Source organism: Ranitomeya imitator, chromosome 5 (assembly GCF_032444005.1).
Source record: "Ranitomeya imitator isolate aRanImi1 chromosome 5, aRanImi1.pri, whole genome shotgun sequence".
In the NCBI taxonomy this organism is placed as follows: Eukaryota; Metazoa; Chordata; class Amphibia; order Anura; family Dendrobatidae; genus Ranitomeya; species Ranitomeya imitator.
The window spans coordinates 651,078,865-651,105,415 of NC_091286.1; the positions used below are offsets into that span (position 1 = coordinate 651,078,865).

At 41.9% G+C, this 26,551-nt stretch overlaps 1 protein-coding gene across 5 annotated transcripts in view; it reads left to right on the forward strand.

The window, feature by feature from the left end:
• The window catches only part of ITSN2 (intersectin 2), a 159,164-nt gene that overhangs the window by 95,331 nt on the left and 37,282 nt on the right, over window positions 1–26,551 (forward strand). For 3 of the 5 annotated variants that reach the window (XM_069728165.1, XM_069728162.1, XM_069728161.1), the window contains 8 exons: window positions 3,012–3,159; window positions 3,996–4,198; window positions 4,303–4,364; window positions 6,433–6,599; window positions 7,196–7,241; window positions 7,340–7,461; window positions 7,824–7,920; window positions 8,872–9,063. In XM_069728165.1, the coding sequence (XP_069584266.1) occupies window positions 3,012–3,159; window positions 3,996–4,198; window positions 4,303–4,364; window positions 6,433–6,599; window positions 7,196–7,241; window positions 7,340–7,461; window positions 7,824–7,920; window positions 8,872–9,063 (1,037 nt within the window). Of the gene's footprint in view, window positions 1–3,011; window positions 3,160–3,995; window positions 4,199–4,302; window positions 4,365–6,432; window positions 6,600–7,195; window positions 7,242–7,339; window positions 7,462–7,823; window positions 7,921–8,871; window positions 9,064–19,012; window positions 19,150–26,551 lie in introns of those variants that run through there. The other 2 variants (XM_069728163.1, XM_069728164.1) reach the window with 1 other exon arrangement.

Sequence of the window (26,551 nt, forward strand, 5' to 3'; positions counted from 1 at the left end):
GTCCCATTTGCCAAGTTTCACCTCAGGCCTCTCCAAATAGCCATTCTCAAGTCCTGGGACAAGAACTCTTTCTCTCTCGACAGGGAGTTTCGGCTAACGTCGTCAACCAGGAGGTCCCTTGCACTGGTGGCTCAAGCCAACCTTGCTAGCAAAGGGGAAATCCTTTTTCACAGGTCAATGGAAGGTTCTGACCACCGATGCGAGCCTGACGGGTTGGGGTGCAGTGCACCTACACCACAGGGCAGAGGGCAAGTGGTCCCCAGTGGAAGCGACCATGCCCATCAACATCCTGGAAATTCGTGCCATCCTCCTGGCATTGAGGGCCTTCCATCACTTACTGGCAGCCTCTCACATCAGAATACAGTCGGACAATGCCACGGCTGTGGCATATGTGAATCACCAAGGGGGGACCCGCAGTATCCAGACGATGCGAGAAGTGTCACACATCCTCCACTAGGCGGAGGACACAGGCTCGGTTCTCTCGGCGGTCCACATTCCGGGTGTGGACAATTGGAAACAGGCTTCCTCAGCCGATAATAGCCGGAATAGACTCGGGAGAGTGGTCTCTCCATCCCGAAATTTTTCGCCAGATCTGCCATCGCTGGGGGACCCCAGATGTGGACCTAATGGCATCCCACTTCAAAGCCAAGGTCTCCAACTTCATTGCCAGAACACACGATCCGCGGTCGTTCGGAGCAGACGCTCTAGTACAGGACTGGACCCAGTTCCAGCTTCTGTACATTTTTCCACCTCGCCCCCTGATATCCAGAGTGGTGAGGAAGATCAAGCAAGAGGGAGTTCCAACTATCCTAATCACACCAGACTGGCCCAGACGTACATGGTACGCCGACATCGTGAAACTTACAGCAGACGCCCCCTGGCGTCTCCCCGACCGCCCCGATCTTCTATCACAAGGCCCGTTCTACCACCAGAACTCAGGGGCCCTCAATTTGATGGAGTGGCCCTTGAGACCTGGGTTCTAACCCAGGCAGGGCTCTCACCGGATGTCAATAGGACCATGATTAAGGCACCGAAGCCAGCCTCTGCCAAGATTTATTACCGTACCTGGAAAGCTTTCTTTACCTGGTGCGAATCTCATGGCCAGACCCCATTCCCTTATTCCCTCCCCAAACTACTTGGTTTTCTCCAACCAGGTCTGGAGGCCAGACTGTCCCTGGGCTCGCAGGTGTCAGCCCTCTCAGTGCATTGCTTCCAAGCCGCAAGTAAGGACTTTTCTTCAGGGGGTTTCCCGATTGGTTCTCCCCTACAGACGACCACTAGAATGTGGGACCTCAACCTGGTCCTGACAGCATTGCAGGAATCACCCTTCGAACCCCTTAAGTCGGTCCCGCTCTGCCTTCTCTCCCAGAAGGTGGTTTTCCTGGTGGCAATCACCTCGCTACGCAGGGTGTCTGAACTGACAGCACTCTCCTGCAGACGGGCCTTCCTGTTTTTTCACCAGGACAAGGTAGTTCTCCGTACGGTCCCATCCTTCCTTCCGATGGTTGTGTCCAACTTCCACCTCAATGAGGATATTTCTCTGCCTTCCCTTTGTCCGGTTCATAGAGTGGAGAAGGCTCTGCATACGCTTGACCTTGTCAGGGCATTGCATATATATGTGTCTAGGACTGCGTCCTTCCGGAGGTCTGAATCTTTTCCTTCTTCTGGAAGGCAACCGCAAGGGTCTGCCAGCTTCCAAAGATACCCTTGCCAGGTGGATCAAATCCACCATACAAGAGGCCTACCGACTTAAGACTTCTCCTCTTCCAGCCGGTATTACGGCACACTCTACACGGGCGGTAGGGGCCTCCTGGGCCATTCGGCACCAGGCTTTGGCACAACAAGTGTGTAAGGCGGCCACTTGGACTAGCCTACACACGTTTACTAAACACTACAGGGTTCATACCCAGTCCTCAGCGGACATGAGTCTGGGTAGATGTTTTCTGCAGGCGGCGGTGCCCCAAGTGTAGGGGCCTGTCTGCACTATATTCGTCCATTGCTTCCCACCCAGGGACTGCTTTGGGACGTCCCATGGACCTGTGTCCCCCAATGAGGCGACAGCGTAAAGGAGATTTTTGTGAACTCTTTTAGCTTCTAATTTTGGGGACACATATCCCACCCTGTTGCTTTTTCCGGGCCGTTGTTACTGTTGAGTTCTCATATTGTTTTCTTGAGCTCGAACATAGTTGCCTTCTTATAGGCATGGTTATGTTATTCGTGCTACGTCCCTCTAATGCTTTTGCACAAAACAGGAGAAGGCTGACGCCGTCCAGGGGTGTATACTGCAGAGGAGGAGCCACGGTTAATCTTTTTCAGATTATGCATAGTGTCGCCTCCTAGTGGACAGCAGCATAACACCCATGGTCCTGTGTCCCCCAATTAGAGGCTAAGAGAAAGAGATTTTATGGTGAGTACACAAAAATCTCCTTTTTCATTCGCTTCTCTGATTAACTCCTGAGCCTGATTGGGACATTTGTTAACTATTATTCAAGTGTTTTCTGGCCTCTGGATCATGGGGGTTGTAGCCATTGGCATGTATGAACTCCACATATGTGGAACTTTTTATTTTTGGGAATTTTTGTGCATCTCAAGCTCTGTTAGGGTTAAATACAAAATATTGTTGCTGTTGCTAAAAGTGCTAGCTCCCCTCACTCAAGCTAAACCCCTCATGGTTATTACCTAGGAATTCTGTTTTTGCTTTTTTTTCTCCAGGTGGAGGACTTCCCTGCTTTGCGGGTTTTACATACTTTTTTTTAGCTTTGTGCTTTAATGCAAATTTACATGACAGCGCCCATAAGTATAATGTGTTGTGAAGGATTTTTACAATGAGCCACATGGTTATTTTCAGATTAACCCCGGGTTTTGTCCTTGCAGGCACATGCTTAATTAAGGATTCTTATGCCTCTCTTCCCATCGTTATTTTGCTGCTGGTTTTAGCTGTACTAGATCCGGCTCCCTGCTGCGCTGCAGCCCCCATAAACTAACCAAATCTATGTTCTTTGAATTTCCAGGTCACTTTCACCAACTAAGCCCTCCGAAGTGGATACAGAATATCAGAATCTGCCTTTCTCCAGCCTTAATGTGAATTCCACCTGGCAGAAAACCTCTGCATTTACCCGCACTATTTCACCGGGCTCCATCTCTCCACTACATAATCAGGTGGGTGCCAAAAATGCCCGCCAATTCTGATATGTCCTGACTTATTACAGTCGGCATTTTTGTTTTTCAAAATCCCAAAACTTATTAAATGTAATTTTTTTTTTTTTTAAAGTAAAAATTAGTAATTACTTTTTTTGCAGAGGCCACTAAGGCTTGTTTAGATTACTATTTCCTGTCCTTTCAGGAAGATTTTACAGCAGTTTCCTTATCATCAGAGGCAGGTACAATGACACCTTTATACATAGGGTCCTTCAATCACAACAATGATATCACACGCTCATTAGAGGCATCAACACAAAATATAGGGTCGAGCTGTGACCCTTGTGGCTAATGTACATGCGAAGCTCTTGAAACAGGAAGTATGATCCTAACAACAACAAAAAAACACTGGCCATCTTGGACAATTGTAAGAATTATATACACACTGACTTGAAGAAACTTGAACCTCCTCTCTCCCCCAAAAAAGGCCACTTTTTTTTTTTTTTTTTAAATTTCACCCCAAATTTTTTTTCTTATTTTTTTAAAACATAATATTTGGAAAATAAAAGGTGTCATTCTAAATTTCAACTCATCCAGTATATAAACGTTACCCACTTTGCTTGTAGACACAAAATTTTAAAGTATGGCCTTTGGAAGAAAGGGAAGAAAAAAATAGTGCAAAAAAAAAAGTGGGGGGGGGGGGGGCGGTGTTAAAGAAGACCTAAAAAAGACGTCTGGAAACCGTCCAAAGTGCACCGCATGGCTTAGTTAGAATTACTCCTCCTTACCAGTCTCTTGGATTTGGGTTTGATATAGAAAGTTTAGCGTCATTTCTTCCTATTCCCCCCTTGTTTCAGGGTCAGCCGGTGGAGGAGGTAAAGGCTCAAGCACTGTGCTCCTGGACTGCAAAAAAGGACAACCACTTGAATTTTACCAAAAACGACACGATTATTGTTCTGGAACAGCAAGAGAACTGGTGGTTTGGCGAAGCTCGAGGTCAGAAAGGATGGTTTCCAAAATCCTATGTGAAGATTGTCCCCAATGAAGCCAAAAGCCCCGAGTGAGTAGATTCCGAAAATGTCCCGAAAAAAAATTAAGAAAATAATAAAAAATGATATGTATATATAATTATACATTGTAATGTTTCCTATTTGTGTCATACAGACCTGAGCCCGTGTATGCAGCTGTCAAGAAGAAGCCCACAACCCCTTCTTACACGGCTGAAGGTGAGGCCAAGTGTAAGCCAAGTTTTCTCTGGGGATCTGGCATGCTCATATTTAGCGAGTTCAGTATTTAGCACACTTAACACTAACTACTAACTTTTTATCCCCTTAACGTAACCGGAACAAAAATGAACTGTACTATTAGTTGGTATGCATGCCAAATAGGAGCATGTTCACACTGGTCATTAACAAACTGAGCATATACCCTGCTGTAAGGAAGTATGTAAAAACAGTAGTACATATAACTAACATACGGTAGTTTAAAACTGTTTTTGATTTAAAAAAAAAAAGCATAAAGGTCATCCCACTGCGACAAGGTGACCGTAATCGAGATGTTCCTAACTAGTGATGTGCGTCCACTGCGACAAGGTGACCCTAATCTAGGTGTTCCTAACTAGTGATGAGCGTCCACTGCGACAAGGTGGCCCTAATCTAGGTGTTCCTAACTAGTGATGAGCGTCCACTGCGACAAGGTGACCCTAATCTAAGTGTTCCTAGCTAAGGGAGCGTCCACTGCGACAAGGTGGCCCTAATCGAGATGTTCCTAACTAGTGATGAGCGTCCACTGCGACAAGGTGGCCCTAATCTAGGTGTTCCTAACTAGTGATGAGCGTCCACTGCGACAAGGTGACCCTAATCTAAGTGTTCCTAACTAGTGGAGCGTCCACTGCGACAAGGTGGCCCTAATCGAGATGTTCCTAACTAGTGATGAGCGTCCACTGCGACAAGGTGACCCTAATCGAGATGTTCCTAACTAGTGATGAGCGTCCACTGCGACAAGGTGACCCTAATCTAGGTGTTCCTAACTAGTGGAGCGTCCACTGCGACCTGGTGGCCCTAATCGAGATGTTCCTAACTAGTGATGAGGGTCCGCTGCGACAAGGTGACTCTATTCGAGATGTTCCTAACTAGTGATGAGCGAACATGTTCGGATAGGGTGTTATCTGATCACGCTCGGGTGCTAGCCGAGTGACTTTGGCGTGCTTGAAAAATATGTTTGAGTCCCCGCGGCTGCATGTCTCGCGGCTGTTTAACAGCCGCTACGCTTGCTGGCATTGCTTGTTTGTTAGCAGTGAGACATGCAGCTGCGAGGACTCGAACATATTTTTTGATCACACCAAAGACCCTCTGGTAGCATCCGAGAATTCTCAGATAACACCTTAACCTAGCACTTTTACTCATAATTAGTTGTAACCTCTTGGATTTTTCACAAGTTTTTAATACTAGAGGTTAGGACCATCCTGATTTGGGGTCACCTTGACGCACCCTCTTTTTAAATGGTACATCCTGATGGGGCGTCCACCTGCTGAAGGCTCCTGCCACAACAGTCTTGGTGTTCCTGTGAATTCCGGCCACAGATCAGGCTTCATGGATCGTTGTTATTTTTTTTTTTTTTTTACTTTTTAACCAAATAACAATACCGAAAACTGCATTTTCTTCACCATTTTACCTTATTCCCTATTTTTCTGAGTACATTTATATGGTAAAAAAAATGCCGTTCAAAACTACAAGTCGTCCCACAAGAAAAGGGACTTCGTATGGCTGAGAAAAACACAACATGGAGGAAAGTGTAGGAAAAAAATGTAGGCACAAAAAATGTAAAATTGGCTGCGTCCTTTCTTTTGCCAGCTGAAAGAATGTGTAAGCATCAAGGCTCCCACTTAACAGTGTTTACGGCAGAAAATTGGCATATAAAACTTCAAAAGATAAAAAAAATTCTAAATATTGGACTGGCGCAAACATTTTGCTACTTTTGTCATTTTTACACCAATTTTGGTACCTTTTCCAAAATGTGTGGAGATGGGAAGGAACTGTAAATGCTTCTACACCAAAAATGGAACTGGAGAAACCTTTGTGGCGAGGCGCAAAATGTCAATTCGTATCACCGAATTCATAAAGTGATAGCCACCTCTTAAAGGGGTTGTCCACTTCTCGGACAACACACAAGACTATTTGCAAAAATTGCTTCATTTTTCTAAGTTATGGAAGGCAAGGAGTATTGGTCTGCAGAGATGGACGTACGACATTTCTGCGATCTGTAACATCTGATTATTTTTCGTTTTCCATACAGAATATATTGCCCTGTACCCCTATTCCAGCAACGAAACGGGCGACCTCGCATTTAATGAAGGCGACGTGATCCAAGTGATGCAGAAAGACGGCGAGTGGTGGACTGGAATGGTCGGTGACCGGACTGGAATATTCCCATCGAACTACGTGCGCTCACGGGATCAAGAGGTAGATGGCGGGGATCATCAATGAGAAGAAAAAATTAAAATTAAAATTTGAGCAATTTGCATTCTGCAATGTAAAATATATGTATATATTTATATATATATATGTGTGTGTGTATATGTGTATATATATGTGTGTGTGTATATATATATATATATATATATATATATATATATATATATATATATATATATATATATATATATATATATATATATATATATAAACAAGGAGAGCGGCAAGCATGACTTGCCGCTCTCCTTGTTTAGCACCCCGGCCGTGAAGATGTTTCAACCGCACTTCAATAAAGGTACCTGTTCCGCACTATCGGTGAGTGCCGGCTCTTTTCTTCTTTATATCGCATTGACTGTCTGCTGCTTCTGCCAAGGCACCCGTGATCAGAAGTCTGAACCTCCATTGCAGGTGAGCAGTTCACACTGTGTTTGAGAGCGGTGGTGCCGTCCAGCTGTCTCTACATTTATATATATATATATATATATATATATATATATATATATATATATACACACACACATATATTCTCCATCTCCTGTAATGTGTCCCTAAACATAGAAGAATAATCATCTCCTTTATTTCAGGGTTTTGGCAGTGCTGGTAAGATGGGAACTCTAACCAAAAAGCCAGGTATGTGTTGGAGACTCCGTGCTCCATTCTTCATCGCGTCTGTTGTTTTGCGAGGACTCGCTGGCCTACTTGCTGATGGTTTCCTTTTGGTATTGTAGAGATCGCCCAGGTCACTACAGCATATGCAGCGACAGGGACAGAGCAACTCAGCCTGGCCCCCGGACAGCTCATCCTCATCCTGAAGAAGAATCCTTCCGGCTGGTGGCAAGGAGAACTACAGGTACCATGATGGAAGGAGCAGACCTCAGTCCGTTCATAGCCAAGCTCTAGTGTCAGGAGAGAACATAAAGCGTCCACACAGTGTTTTAAGGGGTGGTTCACGATTGGACAACCACTCCAGGGTGCAGCATAAAATAAAACCATTCTTATCCTCCTAGAGTGGCATAGTTTCTCTGATTTCTACAACTTGTCCCCTGCAGGCATGGAGGAGGGGGATGCGGCTGCAGTTTGTGTGTATCCAAGGTGCTGTGCATCCTGTAAAACCTTTTATTTATAGGCAGATCAGTAATTCTAGAGCAATGCTATACACTAGACTCATGTGCTATTATAGAGGGTAAAGTCTGTGTGATCCTTATTCTGCAGGCCAGAGGCAAGAAGCGGCAGAAGGGATGGTTTCCGGCTTCTCATGTTAAATTACTAGGACCAAGTAACGACAAGGTAGCGCCAGCGTTCACTCCAGGTATGAATTTCTTTAAAAAAAAAAAATTATATATATAGGAGCATGGAACCCCATCTCATGTAGAATGTTGGACTAGCATTCATATAAAATAATTTTGTTTTTATTAAATGATGTGATAAAAAAAACATTAATAAATTAAGTGGTAATTTTGCATTTTTCACACAAACCACTGGGACTATTTTAGACTCTTAAGCATTTACAACAGTTTCATTATCATTAGAGACAGGATTGCACTGACAGGTAACACCTCTGTACAGAGTTAATGTCACAGAATCCACCAATCACGATAGTTTATGTGACCTCTGACCTGCCTCTCTTCACAATGACCTTTGCACACGCTCATTAGATGCTCCAATAAAAAACAATTGTGTCTGTTCATTGTGGCTCATGTTCATGTGATGTTTCCTGAAGCAACATGAAGCAGGAGTCTAAAAAAGTCCCAGTGGTCAGCCCGAGGATTGCTAAATTTCCATGTTCTTTTAAACATCGGGACATTTTGGTTTTTCCACAAATTTTCATTGCCAAAAATTTTGTTTTAGTATAGATTTAAAAGGGTCTTCCCATCTCCAAAATCCTATCCCAATATGAAGTAGGTGTAATACTATTAGCAAATCAGAAGAACTAGTCTAAATTTTTAATTTTGCTGTCACTTACCCCATGTGCAAGGCACTGCATTGGTTCAGATATCTATGGTTATGACCACTAGCAACTAGCTGTCACTATGTCAGTGGTTGGAACTATGAATACCTAAGCTTCTGCAATGCCCTGCACAAGGTGTAAGCGACACAGCTAATCAGAAGAACTATACTACTTTTCTAATTGGAGGTATTTGACCACACCAGATCCCGAAGAACCCTCTCTTGATTGGACCCCTATACGTTTTTACACGTTCCTTGGGATGGTCCGAGACCGTTCCAGTGCTGATAAATCTCGTCTCTTTACCCTCCTCAGTGTGTCAGGTCATAGCGATGTATGAATATATCGCCAATAACGAGGACGAACTGAACTTTGGCAAAGGACAGCTCATCAATGTCATCAACAAGGACGATGCAGACTGGTGGCAAGGAGAGATCAATGGCATCACAGGCCTGTTTCCTTCTAATTACGTCAAGATGACGACAGAATGTGACCCCAGCCAGCAGTGTGAGTACAGACCCCCTAATCGCTCTTCTTGCACTGAAGTTAATCTGTATTGATATTTTAAGAGGATAAATTGATAGGTTTTCTTATGAGACATGTTGGTGTTACATACAGCGGATGAGTAAGTATTGAATATATCAGCAATTTTCTAAGTGAATCAATTTCTATAGATGCTATTGACATGAAATTCTCAACAGATGTCGGTAACAACCCATCCAATTTCACACCATAGATGCCCATAAATTAAGTGTAATAATGAAAAATTACAGTGGAAAAAATGTATTAAACATGAAGAAAGAGAGGTGGAAAAAGCCATGGAAAATCAAGACACCAGCTGAAATTTATTAAAAAGCATGTCTGCTCTTTGTGCCAAATAATATCGGCTGGATCAACTGAAGGCCTATAAAAAGGTGTCTAGTTATCAATGTGCATAAAGGCACGGATGATTGACCTCATGGAGACCAAAACATCCAACACCGCGGAGACACCATCACGTGTTTCTCAACGCAAGCAATGAATAGCCAGGCCTTTCCCCGGGAAGGAACAACCACGGGAAGGGCAGCATCCAATAAAGGAAAACATCCAATAAAGGAAAACCACCTATGCCAAGCATGGTATCCATCCACAGACAGCTGTTTCGGGGTTTTTGCCCCTCATCAGTGTGGAGTAGGAAACTGACTATGAGGAGCAGTGCCTAGTAGAAAGTCTATAAAGGCACGGATGATTGACCTCATGGAGACCAAAACATTCAACACCGCGGAGACACCATCACGTGTTTCTCAACGCAGTGATCCAGAACACTGCCCCCATCCCTTATGGGAAATATGCAAATGCATGTAAAGTAAGCTGCGGAGACACCATCACGTGTTTCTCAACGCAAGCAATGAATAGCCAGGCCTTTCCCCGGGAAGGAACAACCACGGGAAGGGCAGCTGTTATGATAAGGTAATTCAGTACCACAATGGACATAGCGGTCAGAGCACATACAGTGACCTGACAATAACCCAAAAACATAGAACGAGCTCTGAGACGTGGGAACTCTGCTGACCGCAATCCCTAATCCTCTCCAACCACACTAGAGGCAGCCGTGGATTGCGCCTAACGCTCCCTATGCAACTCGGCACAGCCTGAGAAACTAGCTAGCCTGAAGATAGAAAATAAGCCTACCTTGCCTCAGAGAAATACCCCAAAGGAAAAGGCAGCCCCCACATGTAATGACTGTGAGTTAAGATGAAAAGACAAACGTAGAGATGAAATAGATTTAGCAAAGTGAGGCCCGACTTTCTGAACAGAGCGAGGATAGGAAAGGTAACTTTGCGGTCAACACAAAACCCTACAAAAACCACGCAAAGGGGGCAAAAAGACCCTCCGTACCGAACTAACGGCACGGAGGTACACCCTCTGCGTCCCAGAGCTTCCTGCAAGCAGAAAAAAACAAATAGACAAGCTGGAGAGAAAAAACAGCAAACAAAATAGCAAAGAGGAACTTAGCTATGCAGAGCAGCAGGCCACAGGAACGATCCAGGAGGAAACAGGTCCAATACTAGAACATTGACTGGAGGCCAGGATCAAGGCACTAGGTGGAGTTAAATAGAGCAGCACCTAACGACTTCCCCACATCACCTGAGGAAGGAAACTCAGAAGCCGCAGTACCACTTTCCTCCACCAACGGAAGCTCACAGAGAGAATCAGCCGAAGTACCACTTGTGACCACAGGAGGGAGCTCTGCCACAGAATTCACAACAGGCAGCATCCAATAAAGGAAAACATCCAATAAAGGAAAACCACCTATGCCAAGCATGGTATCCATCCACAGACAGCTGTTTCGGGGTTTTTGCCCCTCATCAGTGTGGAGTAGGAAACTGACTATGAGGAGCAGTGCCTAGTAATGTTTTCAATGTGCCACACAAGAAACATTTCATGATGGGTAAAACCAGTGAGCTGTCTCAAGACCTTCACAACCTTATTGCTGATGGTATTGGTTACAGAAGAATTTCTAAACTACTGAAAGTTTCAGTGAGCACTGTTGGGGTCATAATCCAGAAGTGGAAAAAGCATATTTTTATCATAAACAGGCCACAACCAGGTGCTCTCTGCAACATTTCAGACACGAGGGAAAATAATTATCAGAAGTTGTCCAAGAGTCAAGGGCCACCTGTGATGAGCTACAGAAAGACCTGGGATTAGCAGAAACAATTGTTTCAAAGAAAGCTATAAGTAATGCACTCAACATCGATGACCTGTGTGCAAACTCGCTACACTGAACAAAAGCATGTTCAAGCGCATTTACAGTTTGCTCAACAACATTTAGACAACCTTGTGAAATACTGGGAGGGTATAGTCTGATCAGATGAGACCAAAATTGAACTCTTTGGATGCCATAATACACACCATGTATGGAGGCCAAAAGTCACTGCATGTCACTCCAAAAACACCATATCACGGTTCACAGGGAGGATACCTTTATCATCCCCACCACTAACACCAATTTGTCATGAACCGGGGTTGTTTAGTTGCCCCTGGTTCTTTCTGAAGGGGATTTATCTATATCCCACTTCCCAGATCCGGTTTGGAACTTGCAGCTCTCTGGCGCCCCCCTTACCCTCAAGTCAGAATAGGTACTGCACCTAGGATAATTAGTCGCCAGAAAGGCTGCCTTACATTGTACTGGCTATTGGGCACGCTGCAGCGAGAGCGATATAACTACTCCCACTCAGGCAGGAACAATAATTATGAACACCGCCAGTCGCTACAAAGACTCCTAACCGCACAGGACAAATCCGCTGCCACCAGCTTCGATTTCGTAATTATTAACGGGTCCAGAGCCAATTCATATTAGTAGCGTAATTCACTTCAGAGGACGTGACCGTACGTTATAGAGCAAGGAGAGGCAAAGCTAGTAATTTTTATATTTTACTCCAAAAAAAAAAAGGTAGGCAGTTTTTACTAAGTTTAAAAAGATATTATAAAGACAACAAATATCATATGTACAATACAATTACAAATAAAATGGGATTAACGTTCAAAAATCACTTACATTTTGTTATGTCATCTTATTTCATGGCCGACCGTGTGCTGTGGAGGAGGAGTCACATCTAGATGCATAGCAGGCATCTGTACAGCAAATAGACCCCAGACAAGACACATGAAGGCTCCTGCTTCACTTAGTTAGTTCCTAGCCTAAAGCCAAACCACTCCCCCTGTGGTGACCTCACTTAGAGGCTGGATACTCCCCTGTCTTAGGATTATGAAAAACCATCACCCCACATCTCTTGGCGTAGGAACCTTGTAGAGAGACGACACAAAGATCAGGAGGTGCACCACGTTGGGGCGATTCTTTTAAGTGTAAATATGGCGGATTTACACGACCCGCTTATGGAGAAACCCGCTCTTTGCTCTCGTTGAGTTTAGCTTGTAGTGATTTCAGGGAGTTATAGATCCCTCTATGGACATCCGGAATATATAATCCTTATATCTTTAGCCCTTATCGGTGCCACTATATATAACCTTAAAAGAACAATAGGAGCTCATTGTTTCTGTACCTGTTTCAACCAGTACCAGGTGGGAGGGGGGGGGGATGAGTAGGGTAGGGAGACTTGTCTGCTGCAGCTAAAAGCCATAAACTGCTCAGTGGGGGCTGCTACACATTGGTATCAAGTTGCACAGAGTGGGTCTGCCATAGGGCTTTGTTTTTATATCAGCAAATGCAGTAGGGAAGAAAGGGGGGTCGAATCTGCAGCGCCATGGTACCTTCTAGAACTAAATTTACTGTATGGCATTTTTACATGATCGTGACACACCATACCAAAAGTCAACTTTAGAGGTGGAAACATCATGCTTTTGGGCCATTTTTCAGCATACTACTCTGGGAAACTTCATATGATTGAAGGAAAGATGAATGGCCAACTGTATTGAGACTTTCTTGATAAACATCTGGTTCCATCTATCAGGATGATGAAGATGAAACTAGGGTGGACATTTCAGCAAGACAAAGATCCCAAACACACAGCCAAGGAAACTCTCAGTTAGTTTCAGAGAAAGTAGAGCTGCTAGAATGGCCGAGACGATCACCGGACCTGACTTGAATAGAAAATTTATGGAAAGAACGTAAGATCAGAGATCATAGAATGAGCCTACAGGACCTTTATGATATGAAGAGTGTTTTTATGGAAGAATGGGCCAAAATCACACCTGAGCAATGCATGCGACTAGTTTCTCCATACAGGAGGCATCTTGAAGCGGTCATCACCAGCAAAGGCTTTTATAAGTGCTGTCAATACTTTTTGACAGTGTAATTTTTCATTATTACACATTTAATTTATGGTCCTCTATAGTTTGATTTCTTTGCCTGTTTGGATTGGTGGGGTTGTTACTGACATCTGGTGAGAATTTCATGTCAATAGCACCTTTAGAAATATATTTGCTTAGAATATTGGTGACGTGTTCAATACTTATTTCACACGCTGTATGTGACTTGTCTGCCCTGACTTATGGAATCCCGATGGAGCAGGTCACTAGTTACGAATCACTTGCTCTTCATTGATGATATGAGCGGAGTGAGCAATAAAACAGCATCTGCAGGGCAGACAATGTAACCTGTGCATTTACCGGAATGGTTGGCAGTACTTATGCTGCAGTATGTTGGGGCAGTGCATATTTTTTTGTTCTGCAGTAATATTAGGTACGCCATGCATTCGAGGCTCTTATACAGGGATGTCACGGAAGACGAAAAACTAAGTTCCATCCGTGATCAATATTCCACTCTACACAATGAAGAGTTTTTAATGCTGAAAATTTTGGTATGCGTTTTTTTCCATGTATGTGCATTACCGTCCTTGTGAACACCACTTATATTTTTGTCTATAGCATGCATAGTATAATCTTGCACTTAGGAGCAGTATTAAAGTGGTTATATTCCGGTACATAAGTGGCAGTATTATAGTAGTTATATTCTTGTATATAGGAGCAGTGTTATAGCAGTTATATTCTTGTACATGGGGAAGTATTATAGTAGTTATATTCTTGTACATAGGAGCAGTATTATAGTAGTTATATTCTTGTACATAGGAGCAGTATTATAGTAGTTATATTCTTGTACATAGGAGCAGTATTATATCAGTTATATTCTTGTACATGGAGGCAGTATTATAGTAGTTATATTCTTGTACATAGGGGGCAGTATTCTAGTAGTTATATTCTTGTACATGGGGCAGTATTATAGTAGCTATATTCTTGTACATAGGAGCAGTATTATAGTAGTTATATTCTTGTACATGGGGGCAGTATTATAGTAGTTATATTCTTGTACATAGGAGCAGTATTATATCAGTTATATTCTTGTACATGGAGGCAGTATTATAGTAGTTATATTCTTGTACATAGGGGGCAGTATTCTAGTAGTTATATTCTTGTACATGGGGCAGTATTATAGTAGCTATATTCTTGTACATAGGAGCAGTATTATAGTAGTTATATTCTTGTACATGGGGGCAGTATTATAGTAGTTATATTCTTGTACATAGGAGCAGTATTATAGTAGTTATATTCTTGTACACAGGGGCAGTATTATAGTAGTTATATTCTTGTACATAGGAGCAGTATTATAGTAGTTATATTCTTGTACATGGGGGCAGTATTATAGTAGTTATATTCTTGTACATAGGAGCAGTATTATAGTAGTTATATTCTTGTACACAGGGGCAGTATTATAGTAGTTATATTCTTGTACATAGGAGCAGTATTATAGTAGTTATATTCTTGTACACAGGGGCAGTATTATAGTAGTTATATTCTTGTACACAGGGGCAGTATTATAGTAGTTATATTCTTGTACATAGGAGCAGTATTATAGTAGTTATATTCTTGTACATGGGGGCAGTATTATAGTAGTTATATTCTTGTACGTAGGGGCAGTATTATAGTAGTTATATTCTTGTACATAGGAGCAGTATTATAGTAGTTATATTCTTGTACACAGGGGCAGTATTATAGTAGTTATATTCTTGTACATAGGAGCAGTATTATAGTAGTTATATTCTTGTACATGGGGGCAGTATTCTAGTAGTTATATTCTTGTACATAGGAGCAGTATTATAGCAGTTGTATTCTTGTACATGGGGGCAGTATTCTAGTAGTTATATTCTTGTACATAGGAGCAGTATTATAGCAGTTATATTCTTGTACATGGGGGCAGTATTCTAGTAGTTATATTCTTGTACATAGGGGCAGTATTATAGCAGTTATATTCTTGTACATGGAGGCAGTATTATAGTAGTTATATTCTTGTACATAGGAGCAGTATTATAGCAGTTATATTCTTGTACATGGGGGCAGTATTCTAGTAGTTATATTCTTGTACATAGGGGCAGTATTATATCAGTTATATTCTTGTACATGGAGGCAGTGTTATAGTAGTTATATTCTTGTACATAGGGGGCAGTATTCTAGTAGTTATATTCTTGTACATGGGGCAGTATTATAGTAGCTATATTCTTGTACATAGGAGCAGTATTATAGTAGTTATATACTTGTACATGGGGGCAGTATTATAGTAGTTATATTCTTGTACATAGGGGCAGTATTATAGTAGTTATATTCTTGTACATAGGAGCAGTATTATAGTAGTTATATTCTTGTACACAGGGGCAGTATTATAGTAGTTATATTCTTGTACATGGAGGCAGTATTATAGTAGTTATATTCTTGTACATAGGGGCAGTATTATAGTAGTTACATTCTTGTACATAGGGGCAGTATTATAGTAGTTATATTCTTGTACATAGAGGCAGTATTATAGTAGTTATATTCTTGTACATAGGGGCAGTATTATAGTAGTTATATTCTTGTACATAGAGGCAGTATTATAGTAGTTATATTCTTGTTCATAGGAGCAGTATTAAAGTAGTTATATTGATGCAGTGGGGGCAGTATTATAGTAGTTATATTTTTGTACATAGGGACAGTATTATAGTAGTTATATTCTTGTACATAGAGGTAGTATTATAGTAGTTATATTCCTGTACATAGGAGCAGTATTATAGTAGTAGATGAAATTGTATTTAAAAAACCCTTAATTTTCTAATAAAAAACAATCCAGCGCAAGAAAATGACAATCTTACTCGTTTTTAACACATGATGCTCTCTTGCATATTGTGTGTTCAAAACGCGTCAGATTGGCATTTTCTTGTGCTGGATTGTTTTTTAATTTTTTTAAATAAAGGTTTTTCTTTATTTTATGCAATAATCATCCACTTCGAGTGCTGTATTGTAGTAGTTATATTTCTGTACATAGATGGTAGTATTATAGTAGTTACAATAGATATATAAAAATATATAAGCACACCCGTATAAAATGCCATTTTTTTCATGTACACAAATCATACCAAGAAGGATTACGGTATTTCAGAACTTTTAATGTCACAATGTGTACAACTCCAGAAAAAAATGAACTGCCATCTTTTCAGGTGGTAAAAAGAAAGTTAAAGAACTACAACAATTTGATTATATAAATCTGCACACCCTTAAATGCTTTGTTGAAGTATCCTTTGAGTTGATGACAGCATTGTCTTTTTGGTTTGGAGTCTATCAGCGCAGCACATCTAGAATTGGCAATCTTTGCTCACTCTTCCGTGCAAACCTCCAAATCTGCCAAAATGCAAGGGCATCTCCTGTGTACAGCGCCCTCTTCAAGTCACCCACAGATTTTCAATTGGACACTGGTGCGGGGGTTGGCTGGGATATTCCAAAATCTTGTTATTTTTCTGGTGAAGACATTTGTTTTGTTGATTTGGAGGTATGCTTAGGGTCTTTGCCGTGTTGAAATGTGACATTCCTCTCCATCATCAGCCTTTTAGCAGATTCCTGAAGGTTTTTTGGCAACATTAACTGATATTTGGGACTCCTCATAATTCATTTGACTAAATCTCCAGTTCCAGCTGCTGAAAAATAACTTTAAAGCATAGTGGAGCCTCCACTGTGCTTCACTGTGGGTATGGTGTTCTTCTGGTGATACGCAGTGTCGACTTTTCTCCAAACATACTTTTTTTTTTTTTTAAATTATGGCCAGAAGTTCAACCTTGGTCTCATCAGACCATTACCTGTTTTCCCACAAGCTTTTAGCAGACTTGACACAGGTATTGGAATAACAAAGCCAGACTTTTTTTTTTTTTTGGTAGGAAAATACCTCTGTCTTGCCACCTTACCCCACGGGCCAGACATATGAAGAATACAGGAGATTGTTGTCACATGTAGTACAGAACCGTACTGGATAGAAATTCTTGCCTCTATTATTATTATTATTATTATTATTATTATTATTATATTGTTATAGCGCCATTTATTCCATGGCACTTTACATGTGAGGAGGGGTATACATAATAAAAACAAGTACAATAATCTTGAACAATACAAGTCATAACTGGTACAGGAGGAGTGAGGACCCTGCCCGCGAAGGCTCACAATCTACAAGGGATGGGTGAGGATACAGTAGGCGAGGGTAGAGCTGGTCATGCAGCGGTTTGGTCTGTATGGCTGAGTGTCAGTTCACCTTCCTCCCTCCAATCCCCGAGATTGACTCGGGTTCTGCGATGTCTTCAGGGGCATATTTTCTCTTTTTTGAGACTATAGGACCCCCTGTGAATGACTGGGGGAAGGAAGCCAGGGATGACTATCTCCTGTAGTACCATCCCTCTTTCTTCATCCATCAGGGATGGTTGTTCCTCCAGGACAATTTTCTCTGTGCATAGTTGGCACAAGGCTTTTTTGTAATTGGAGGGGAGTTTTTTGTTTTTTTTTACTGCAGATGGCATACCTGCGGCTTGCAGACTTTTCCCTAGCCTTTGGTACAGGATCCTTATCTCCCTAAAAGAGAGGAGAGTTCCCATAATGGTTTCTGAACCAAAGATGGGTACCCCTTTACCAGGTATACTCTCTAGGCCAGGGTTTGCGCTGGGCTCTGCAGATGCAGCTCTCAGGGAAGACACATCCATCATTCAGACCTTAGACCTCCCTTATGGAGTCTTCCATCAGGGTTCTTATCCAGGAACCGAGATCCAGTGTCTTCCACCTCATCCAATCAAATGAGGTCTCTCCCCCTTAGTAATATGAACTTCCTGGCGCCATTCCCCCTTTTTTTTTTTTTTTTTTTAATTTCCCACCAAGATGGTGGTGCGTTCCACCGTGGAACGCAGAGCAGAAGTGACGTTGCGCCTTCTGTCTCAGCGGTGTACGTCACTTCCTACTCATGACCCGGCCTCTCCTCCTTTAATGTTCTTGTAGGTCTCTTGGCAGCCTCCCGGACCAATTTTCTTCTTCTGTGTGTTTTTTTTTTTTTATCATTTATTTTAGGAAACATCCTCTTTCTAGATAATGTCATTGTTGTGCAAAATGTAAGCCACTTCTTCAGTGTTCCATAGTACATCTAATGCCTTGGAGAAAAAAATGATATCTTTCTCTTGACTGATAACTTTCAAAAATGGGATCCTTTGCTGTGTTGTAAGCTGTTTATGCACCGTGACTTTTGCTGTTAAATGCAACTAAATAAATGTCAGTAAAATCCTCAGAATCCCTGTAAAGGATGGCATCTGTGGACTGAGAACTATTTAAAGGGAATTTGTCAGTAGGATTAACCGCGACGTTGGCTGCAGCCGATCAGCGGATGCGGATTCACTGTAGAAGTCACATAACATATAAATGTTACTAGGCTGCCGGTGTGGGAGATGGGTTGTTTATTACTTTTCTTATGGATTCTTAAGCAGTGGTTGTGCAGTAGATGCCAACCCCCTTATTGACGGACAACTTTCCTCTAAACATCTGTATCAAATAGCTTAACAAGTATAGCTTTTTCTGCATTCTGTGTCTTTTTTTTTTATGTTCATTTCCTTTTTTTGTTTTACTTTTGCTTGTGTCATAACTTGTAATTTAACGGTCGCCATGTTCTCTGCTTTATTTCCAGGACACAGTCTTGTCTGCCAGTATGAAAGCACCACAGAGACCCACTATCCAAGTGTATGACTATAGTGCGGAGAGCGCCTCGATCATTGGCTTCAAATCCAATCGAAAAAAAAACCAATAAAACAAAAACCAGTAGCCTTCTGACGAGATCACGCCAAGCATCACCTTACCATGTTGCCTTTTGGTTTTCATTTTGTGTGTGGAAGGATAGTGGGTCTTTGTGGGTCTTCCATAGCTTTGCCGCTTGGCTTACGGTGGTTTGTTAGCTTTGCCTCCTAGAACCTCGTGCCGCTGGATGTCGCGCTGCTTGCACCTCCCGGGTTCTAACTGCAGCTTCGTCTTAACGGGGTCTGGGCACACAAACACCCACTAAACCGCTCCTCCTCTTTGATGTCACATTGTCATAAATTATTTCTGCTTACAGTGACGGTATTATACAGTCATTAACTGGGACTTTCAGTCCCCGTGGTACTAAAGGAACCTTACGTTGGTTCCCTTTTCTGTAAGAAACCATGTATTTGGCTGCAACGTGAACACTAGTGCAATAGTTTTCTATGTTTTGGGGAGGTGTTATTTTGACACAGCAATGGGGGTGCAATATATTTTTGGGAAGGAAGATGTCTCAGTCAATTTTCATCTTTCGGAATCCATATAAGCTTTTGCAAAACTACAAGTCCCAACATGCCTTGACCGGACATGCTGAAAGTTGTGGTGGCTCGTACATGCTCAAAGTTGTGGGTTACATTGGGGACCACTGCTCTAAAGCATAAAGCATCTCAACCCAAGATTACAGACAAACAAACAAACAAAAAATCACCTTATTTTATCTTTTTTTATGTTGCATATCTACTTTCCCCCCCAAAAAAGCTGGGTGGTGGAGTATTGGTCAAATAGGTTGTCACCCAGTTTTCCCAGTGATTTACTGGTGACTCCATAATCATGGGTGGAAATGATGCACGTTCTGACCAAGTTTTGCATTCTGTGTTCAGATGTAATTTTAATTTTTATTTTCTCTATATCACCAAAGTTTATGCAAAATTGGTATAGAAAGGTACAATATTGCCAAAAAAAAGTATTTAGCCCAAAAAAAAGTATTAAAATCTTTTCTAGGTATTGCTTATGGAGCATTGCTGCCTCTTGCAAGAAAAAAAAAATATATATGGTGTTACATGTAGCAGAGCTGGCTGCATTATAATAAGATTGTATTCATTTTACTTGCAGTCCTAGGTAAAAACATATTTATTATAATTGTTATGGGGGAAACAAGGCCTTCTGTTTAGAAACTGCTGGCTGTTATTGCAGCTTAAAGATGTATTCTCAAGTTATTCAGTTGCTTTAATTAGAATGAAAAGAAGCAAGTTTGCAATTGACTTGCTTTTTCTGTCTGCTGTCAGTCTTCTGCAATGAGAGCTTTTATCTTTCATAGTGTACAGCTGGTTTCCGTGGTACTTGGCAACCAATGCTTGCCCAGACTGTAGCCCCAGTAGTTACATTCCAGTAGAGTGGTTAACTCTTTAATATCCCAGCCTCCTCTCTCCTACCCATTTATTCCTATACATCAGTTAGCTGCTCAACTTCCTCCTACCTTCTGATGAGCTTTTCTTATCAATCCTGTACAATCACAATCCCTGGTGCGCAGTATCAGTGCTCTCACTGTCCAGGGCTGTGTGCTTGTTCAAATGTCCTGTTATCTTTATATGTAAATATTGTGATAGCAGTGTACACTCCAGAACTAACCACTGATAGTAGAGTGTGTTACAGCAGAGCTCGTAATGTGTTACAGCAGAACTCGTGCCGAGCTTTATAGTTCTACTAATATTACTGCTCTGCTACTGAGCCGAACAGTCACTCAAGGAGGAGGAGAACCCGCCCTGACATAAACCAGGACGTATGGAGACTGCAGAGTTTCGATTTGTTCAACAGACAACTTGAGAATACCCTTTAAACCATATTAAAGTGAATTAGACTGAGCTGCAATAACAGACAAAGCCCATGGGGTGAGCGGCGCTGTTTCTAGAGGTAAAGCCAGACCCTTTTTTTTTTTTTTTTTTTTTAATGACATCTGCTTTAATATTTTGTTATCACGACAATATCAAGTTTATCAAGTTGTAAATGGTCTCTTCTATGTATTCTACTACCTATTGAATTGGAGTATTGGTTTGCACATGTTTAGATGATTCATTTTATTTTACGTTCTTTAGTGCTTTAGTACATTTGCTTCCTAGTTCGTTTTGAATCGAGGTGATTATTGTAAGATCGTTCTGCGTGAAGGAGCCATTACAGACCGTAATAGCTCTCTGCTCAATTTACTGTTTAGTATACGGTAATCTGATTAAAAAAGCCGGAATGGGATCTGCTATGATCTGCTTTAGAAATCTCACTAATATACCGTAATTGAGATGGGGACTAGTATGATTAAAAAAAAAAAAAACTTTAAAGAGCAGATTTAAACAAAAAAAAAAATCAAATTAATAAGGACAGCTGTGATGGAGACTATACGATGACAGCCAAGCTTTAGAAATCTGATTAATAAAGCAAGCAGGGATGGGGGCTGGCATGATGACAACCAAGCTTTAAAACAATCTGGGGCGTGTGCTATACCATCATATCATAACCTAGCTTTAAAAATCCGATTAATAAATCAAGCAGGGATTGTTACTATATGAGGACAACCAGCTTGTAATAATTTGATTAATAAAGCAAGCTGATGACAACCAAGCTTTCGCAATAATGGTTAAAAGGATTGCCCACGTCTTTTATATTACATAAGATAGATTATCAATATCAGATCGGTAGGGATGTGACACCCGGAACCCCCACCAATTAGCTGTTCCTGCTGCCGGGGATGGCCGGATGTCGACTTTTTCAGCAGTGCACCGCTTCATCAACTTTATAATAGCCGCAGCTGGGTACTGCACATCCGCACTAATACTAATGAATGGAAGTAGATCTGCTCTACCCCGCTGTGGCCACTGTATATTTGATGGCTTTGTACTGTTTCAGGCCTCAACTGATAACATTTGGCGGGCATTGGGAGCAAGTGATCAGTGGGGGTGTCGGGCATCGCATGCCAACTGAACTGATATTGATGACCTATGCTGAAATATAGATCATCAACAAACGAGGGGGACAGCCCCTTTAATAAAAGCTAAGATTGGGATGTTAGGATGACAACCTAGATTTAGCAATCTGATTAATAAAGCAAGCTGTTATGGGTACAAAGAAAGAAAGCTGGGATGGGTGCAGAAAGATGACAAGCAAGATTTAGGAATCTGATTAATAAAACAAGCGGGGAATGGTACAAAACTGTGAATACCAAGATTTAGGAATCTGATTAATAAAACAAGCTGGGAATGGTACAAAACGGTGATGACCAAGATTTAGGAATCTGATTAATAAAGCAAGCGGGCATGGGTACAAAACGGTGACGACCAAGATTTAGGAATCTGATTAATAAAGCAAGCGGGGAAGGGCACAAAACTATTGCAACCAAGATTTAGGAATTTGATTAATAAAGCAAGCGGGGAAGGGTACAAAACGGTGATGACCAAGATTTAGTTATCTGATTAATAAAGCCAAGCGGGGAAGGGCACAAAACTATTGCAACCAAGATTTAGGAATTTGATTAATAAAGCAAGCGGTGAAGGGTACAAAACGGTGATGACCAAGATTTAGGTATCTGATTAATAAAGCAATCTGGGAAGGGTACGAAACGGTGATGACCAAGATTTAGGAATCTGATTAATAAAGCAAGCTGGGAAGGGTACGAAACGGTGATGACCAAGATTTAGGTATCTGATTAATAAAGCAATCTGGGATGGGTACAAAACGGTGATGACCAAGATTTAGGTATCTGATTAATAAAGCAAGCTGGGAAGGGTACAAAACGGTGATGACCAAGATTTAGGTATCTGATTAATAAAGCAATCTGGGATGGGTACAAAACGGTGATGACCAAGATTTAGGTATCTGATTAATAAAGCAAGCTGGGAAGGGTACAAAACGGTGACGACCAAGATTTATGAATCTGATTAATAAAGCAAGCTGGGAAGGGTACAAAACGGTGATGACCAAGATTTAGGAATCTGATTAATAAAGCAAGCGGGCATGGGTACAAAACGGTGACGACCAAGATTTAGGAATCTGATTAATAAAGCAAGCGGGGAAGGGCACAAAACTATTGCAACCAAGATTTAGGAATTTGATTAATAAAGCAAGCGGGGAAGGGTACAAAACGGTGATGACCAAGATTTAGGTATCTGATTAATAAAGCCAAGCGGGGAAGGGCACAAAACTATTGCAACCAAGATTTAGGAATTTGATTAATAAAGCAAGCGGGGAAGGGTACAAAACGGTGATGACCAAGATTTAGGTATCTGATTAATAAAGCAATCTGGGAAGGGTACGAAACGGTGATGACCAAGATTTAGGAATCTGATTAATAAAGCAAGCTGGGAAGGGTACGAAACGGTGATGACCAAGATTTAGGTATCTGATTAATAAAGCAATCTGGGATGGGTACAAAACGGTGATGACCAAGATTTAGGTATCTGATTAATAAAGCAAGCTGGGAAGGGTACAAAACGGTGATGACCAAGATTTAGGTATCTGATTAATAAAGCAATCTGGGATGGGTACAAAACGGTGATGACCAAGATTTAGGTATCTGATTAATAAAGCAAGCTGGGAAGGGTACAAAACGGTGACGACCAAGATTTATGAATCTGATTAATAAAGCAAGCTGGGAAGGGTACAAACGGTGATGACCAAGATTTAGGAATCTGATTAATAAAGCAAGCTGGGAAGGGTACGAAACGGTGATGACCAAGATTTAGGTATCTGATTAATAAAGCAATCTGGGAAGGGTACAAAACGGTGATGACCAAGATTTAGGAATCTGATTAATAAAGCAATCTGGGATGGGTACAAAACGGTGATGACCAAGATTTAGGTATCTGATTAATAAAGCAAGCTGGGAAGGGTACAAAACGGTGACGACCAAGATTTATGAATCTGATTAATAAAGCAAGCGGGGATGGGAATAGTATCATGACCACCAACTGTTAAAGCTAACCTGAAGAGGCAGATCAAAGCTGAATTTATTAGGTAGAAAATGTCTGCGCTCATATAGAATACAGACGTGTTTACAGTATATAAGACGCTATCATTGCCCCCCACAGCAGTATACATTCAGCTCATCCCTTATGTATAGGACCATAGGGCTACGTGCTCATGTTCATATCTACCAATAAGTATCAGCAGTGGATAAATATGGGGAGATCAGGAATCGCTTATTAAACTTCAGGAAAAAAAAAAGTTTCTGTAGTAAGATTTGGGGTATTGCTGCTGTAAGAACATTATTAATACTAATTATTCATGGTAATATTGTATTATTTATAGCAGGTAAGGGTGGATAAAACACTACTTTGCTTGCCACCTTCAGCACAGACCTCCAGTTATCCCATAATCGAGAGTCCTACTCTCTAAACATTTTTCTTTAAAGGGTTTGATGAGATTTAGTTTTTCTTTAAAAAAAAATAAAATAAAATAAAAATATTCCGTATGAAAAGTCCAAGCAATTTATGAGTTAAAAGTTGTCTTTTTAGATATGGCTGTTAAATCTATAAATGTAATTCCTAAGTTTGTAGATGTCCAGGAAATAATGGTACCAGAGTCTTAAGGGGGCTCTCTACCATTTTACACCTCCCCCCGTATACAGTTATGTGTCCTGTCGCTGTTCCCCGTTTTCTTCACAGGGGAGTATATATAGCAAGACGGCCAGAAAGCAGACAGACGAGGGTTAAGGTTGCGAGGACCATTCATATTTTTATTTATTTACCTTTAAAATCAGATTATTTATGCAATTTAATAAATTAATCATTGAGATCGAAATTAGATTAATTTTATATATTTAGTGATTTTTTTTTTGTTGCACATTATAACATTTAAAAGAATATTCACTTATTTCTCTTCTGTGGTTTGAATGTAAATTAATATTAATGAATGTTTGTTTTTTTTTTTTTAAAGAGGGGGAAATAATAATGGTAAAAAATAATATATTCCAATAGAAGCAGACTTGGCGAAACCACTTCTCAGTGTCCTTTCTATCACAATGTGGCGTCTGTAGTTTTCTATTGGTGCAAATGAATTTGCTGCATTGTCCTCCAGAGAAGCTGTCCTGTCTGTAGACATGTCTGTGTTATTAAATATTTTCTATATGAACCGTCCGTGTTTCTTCCTCAGAGCTCTGCATTTAGCCGTTCCTCTGTTATTCCTCCTGGAAATGTATAAATTGGCATTTTCTTTTGTCCATGGGTCGTATCGCTTCACGCCGCTACGTCTCCTGACTTCCCCAGATGCACGAGCACTCGACTCGGCCAACGGGTAACTCCTGACTTCCCCAGATGCACGAGCACTCGACTCGGCCAACAGGTAACTCCTGTCTTCCCCAGATGCACGAGCACTCGACTCGGCCAACAGGTAACTCCTGTCTTCCCCAGACGCACGAGCACTCGACTCGGCCAACGGGTAACTCCTGTCTTCCCCAGATGCACGAGCACTCGACACGGCCAACGGGTAACTCCTGACTTCCCCAGATGCATGAGCACTCGACACGGCCAACGGGTAACTCCTGACTTCCCCAGATGCATGAGCACTCGACACGGCCAACGGGTAACTCCTGACTTCCCCAAATGCATGAGCACTCGACACGGCCAACGGGTAACTCCTGACTTCCCCAAATGCATGAGCACTCGACACGGCCAACGGGTAACTCCTGACTTCCCCAGATCCACGAGCACTCGACCAACGGATAACTCCCGACTTCCCCAGACGCATGAACACTCGACTCGGCCAACAGGTAACTCCTGACTTCCCCAGATGCATGAGCACTCGACACGGCCCACGGGTAACTCCTGACTTCCCCAGATCCACGAGCACTTGACTCGGCCAACGGGTAACTCCTGACTTCCCCAGATGCACGAGCACTCGACTCGGCCAACGGGTAACTCCTGACTTCCTCAGATGCACGAGCACTCGACTCGGCCAACGGGTAACTCCTGACTTCCCCAGATGCACGAGCACTCGACTCGGCCAACGGGTAACTCCTGACTTCCTCAGATGCACGAGCACTCGACTCGGCCAACGGGTAACTCCTGACTTCCCCAGATGCACGAGCACTCGACTCGGCCAACGGGTAACTCCTGACTTCCTCAGATGCACGAGCACTCGACTCGGCCAACGGGTAACTCCTGACTTCCTCAGATGCACGAGCACTCGACTCGGCCAACGGGTAACTGAGTTTAGTCTAATGTGTATGGGAGGAAATCACCCGGTTCGCCAGCTAGTCCTACATTTCCAGGAGGAGTAACAGAAGGTCACACAACGCAGTGATCTAAGGAAAGATTTTACAGATTTGTTGAGGAACCATGTACAAACTAAAGCAGACCTGTCCGGAGATGCTGACCGATCCTCCATCACTTCAGGGGCGCGTTTAGCTCTGTTACATCTGTATGGGTTGTTCAGGTTTTCAGCTTTTCTT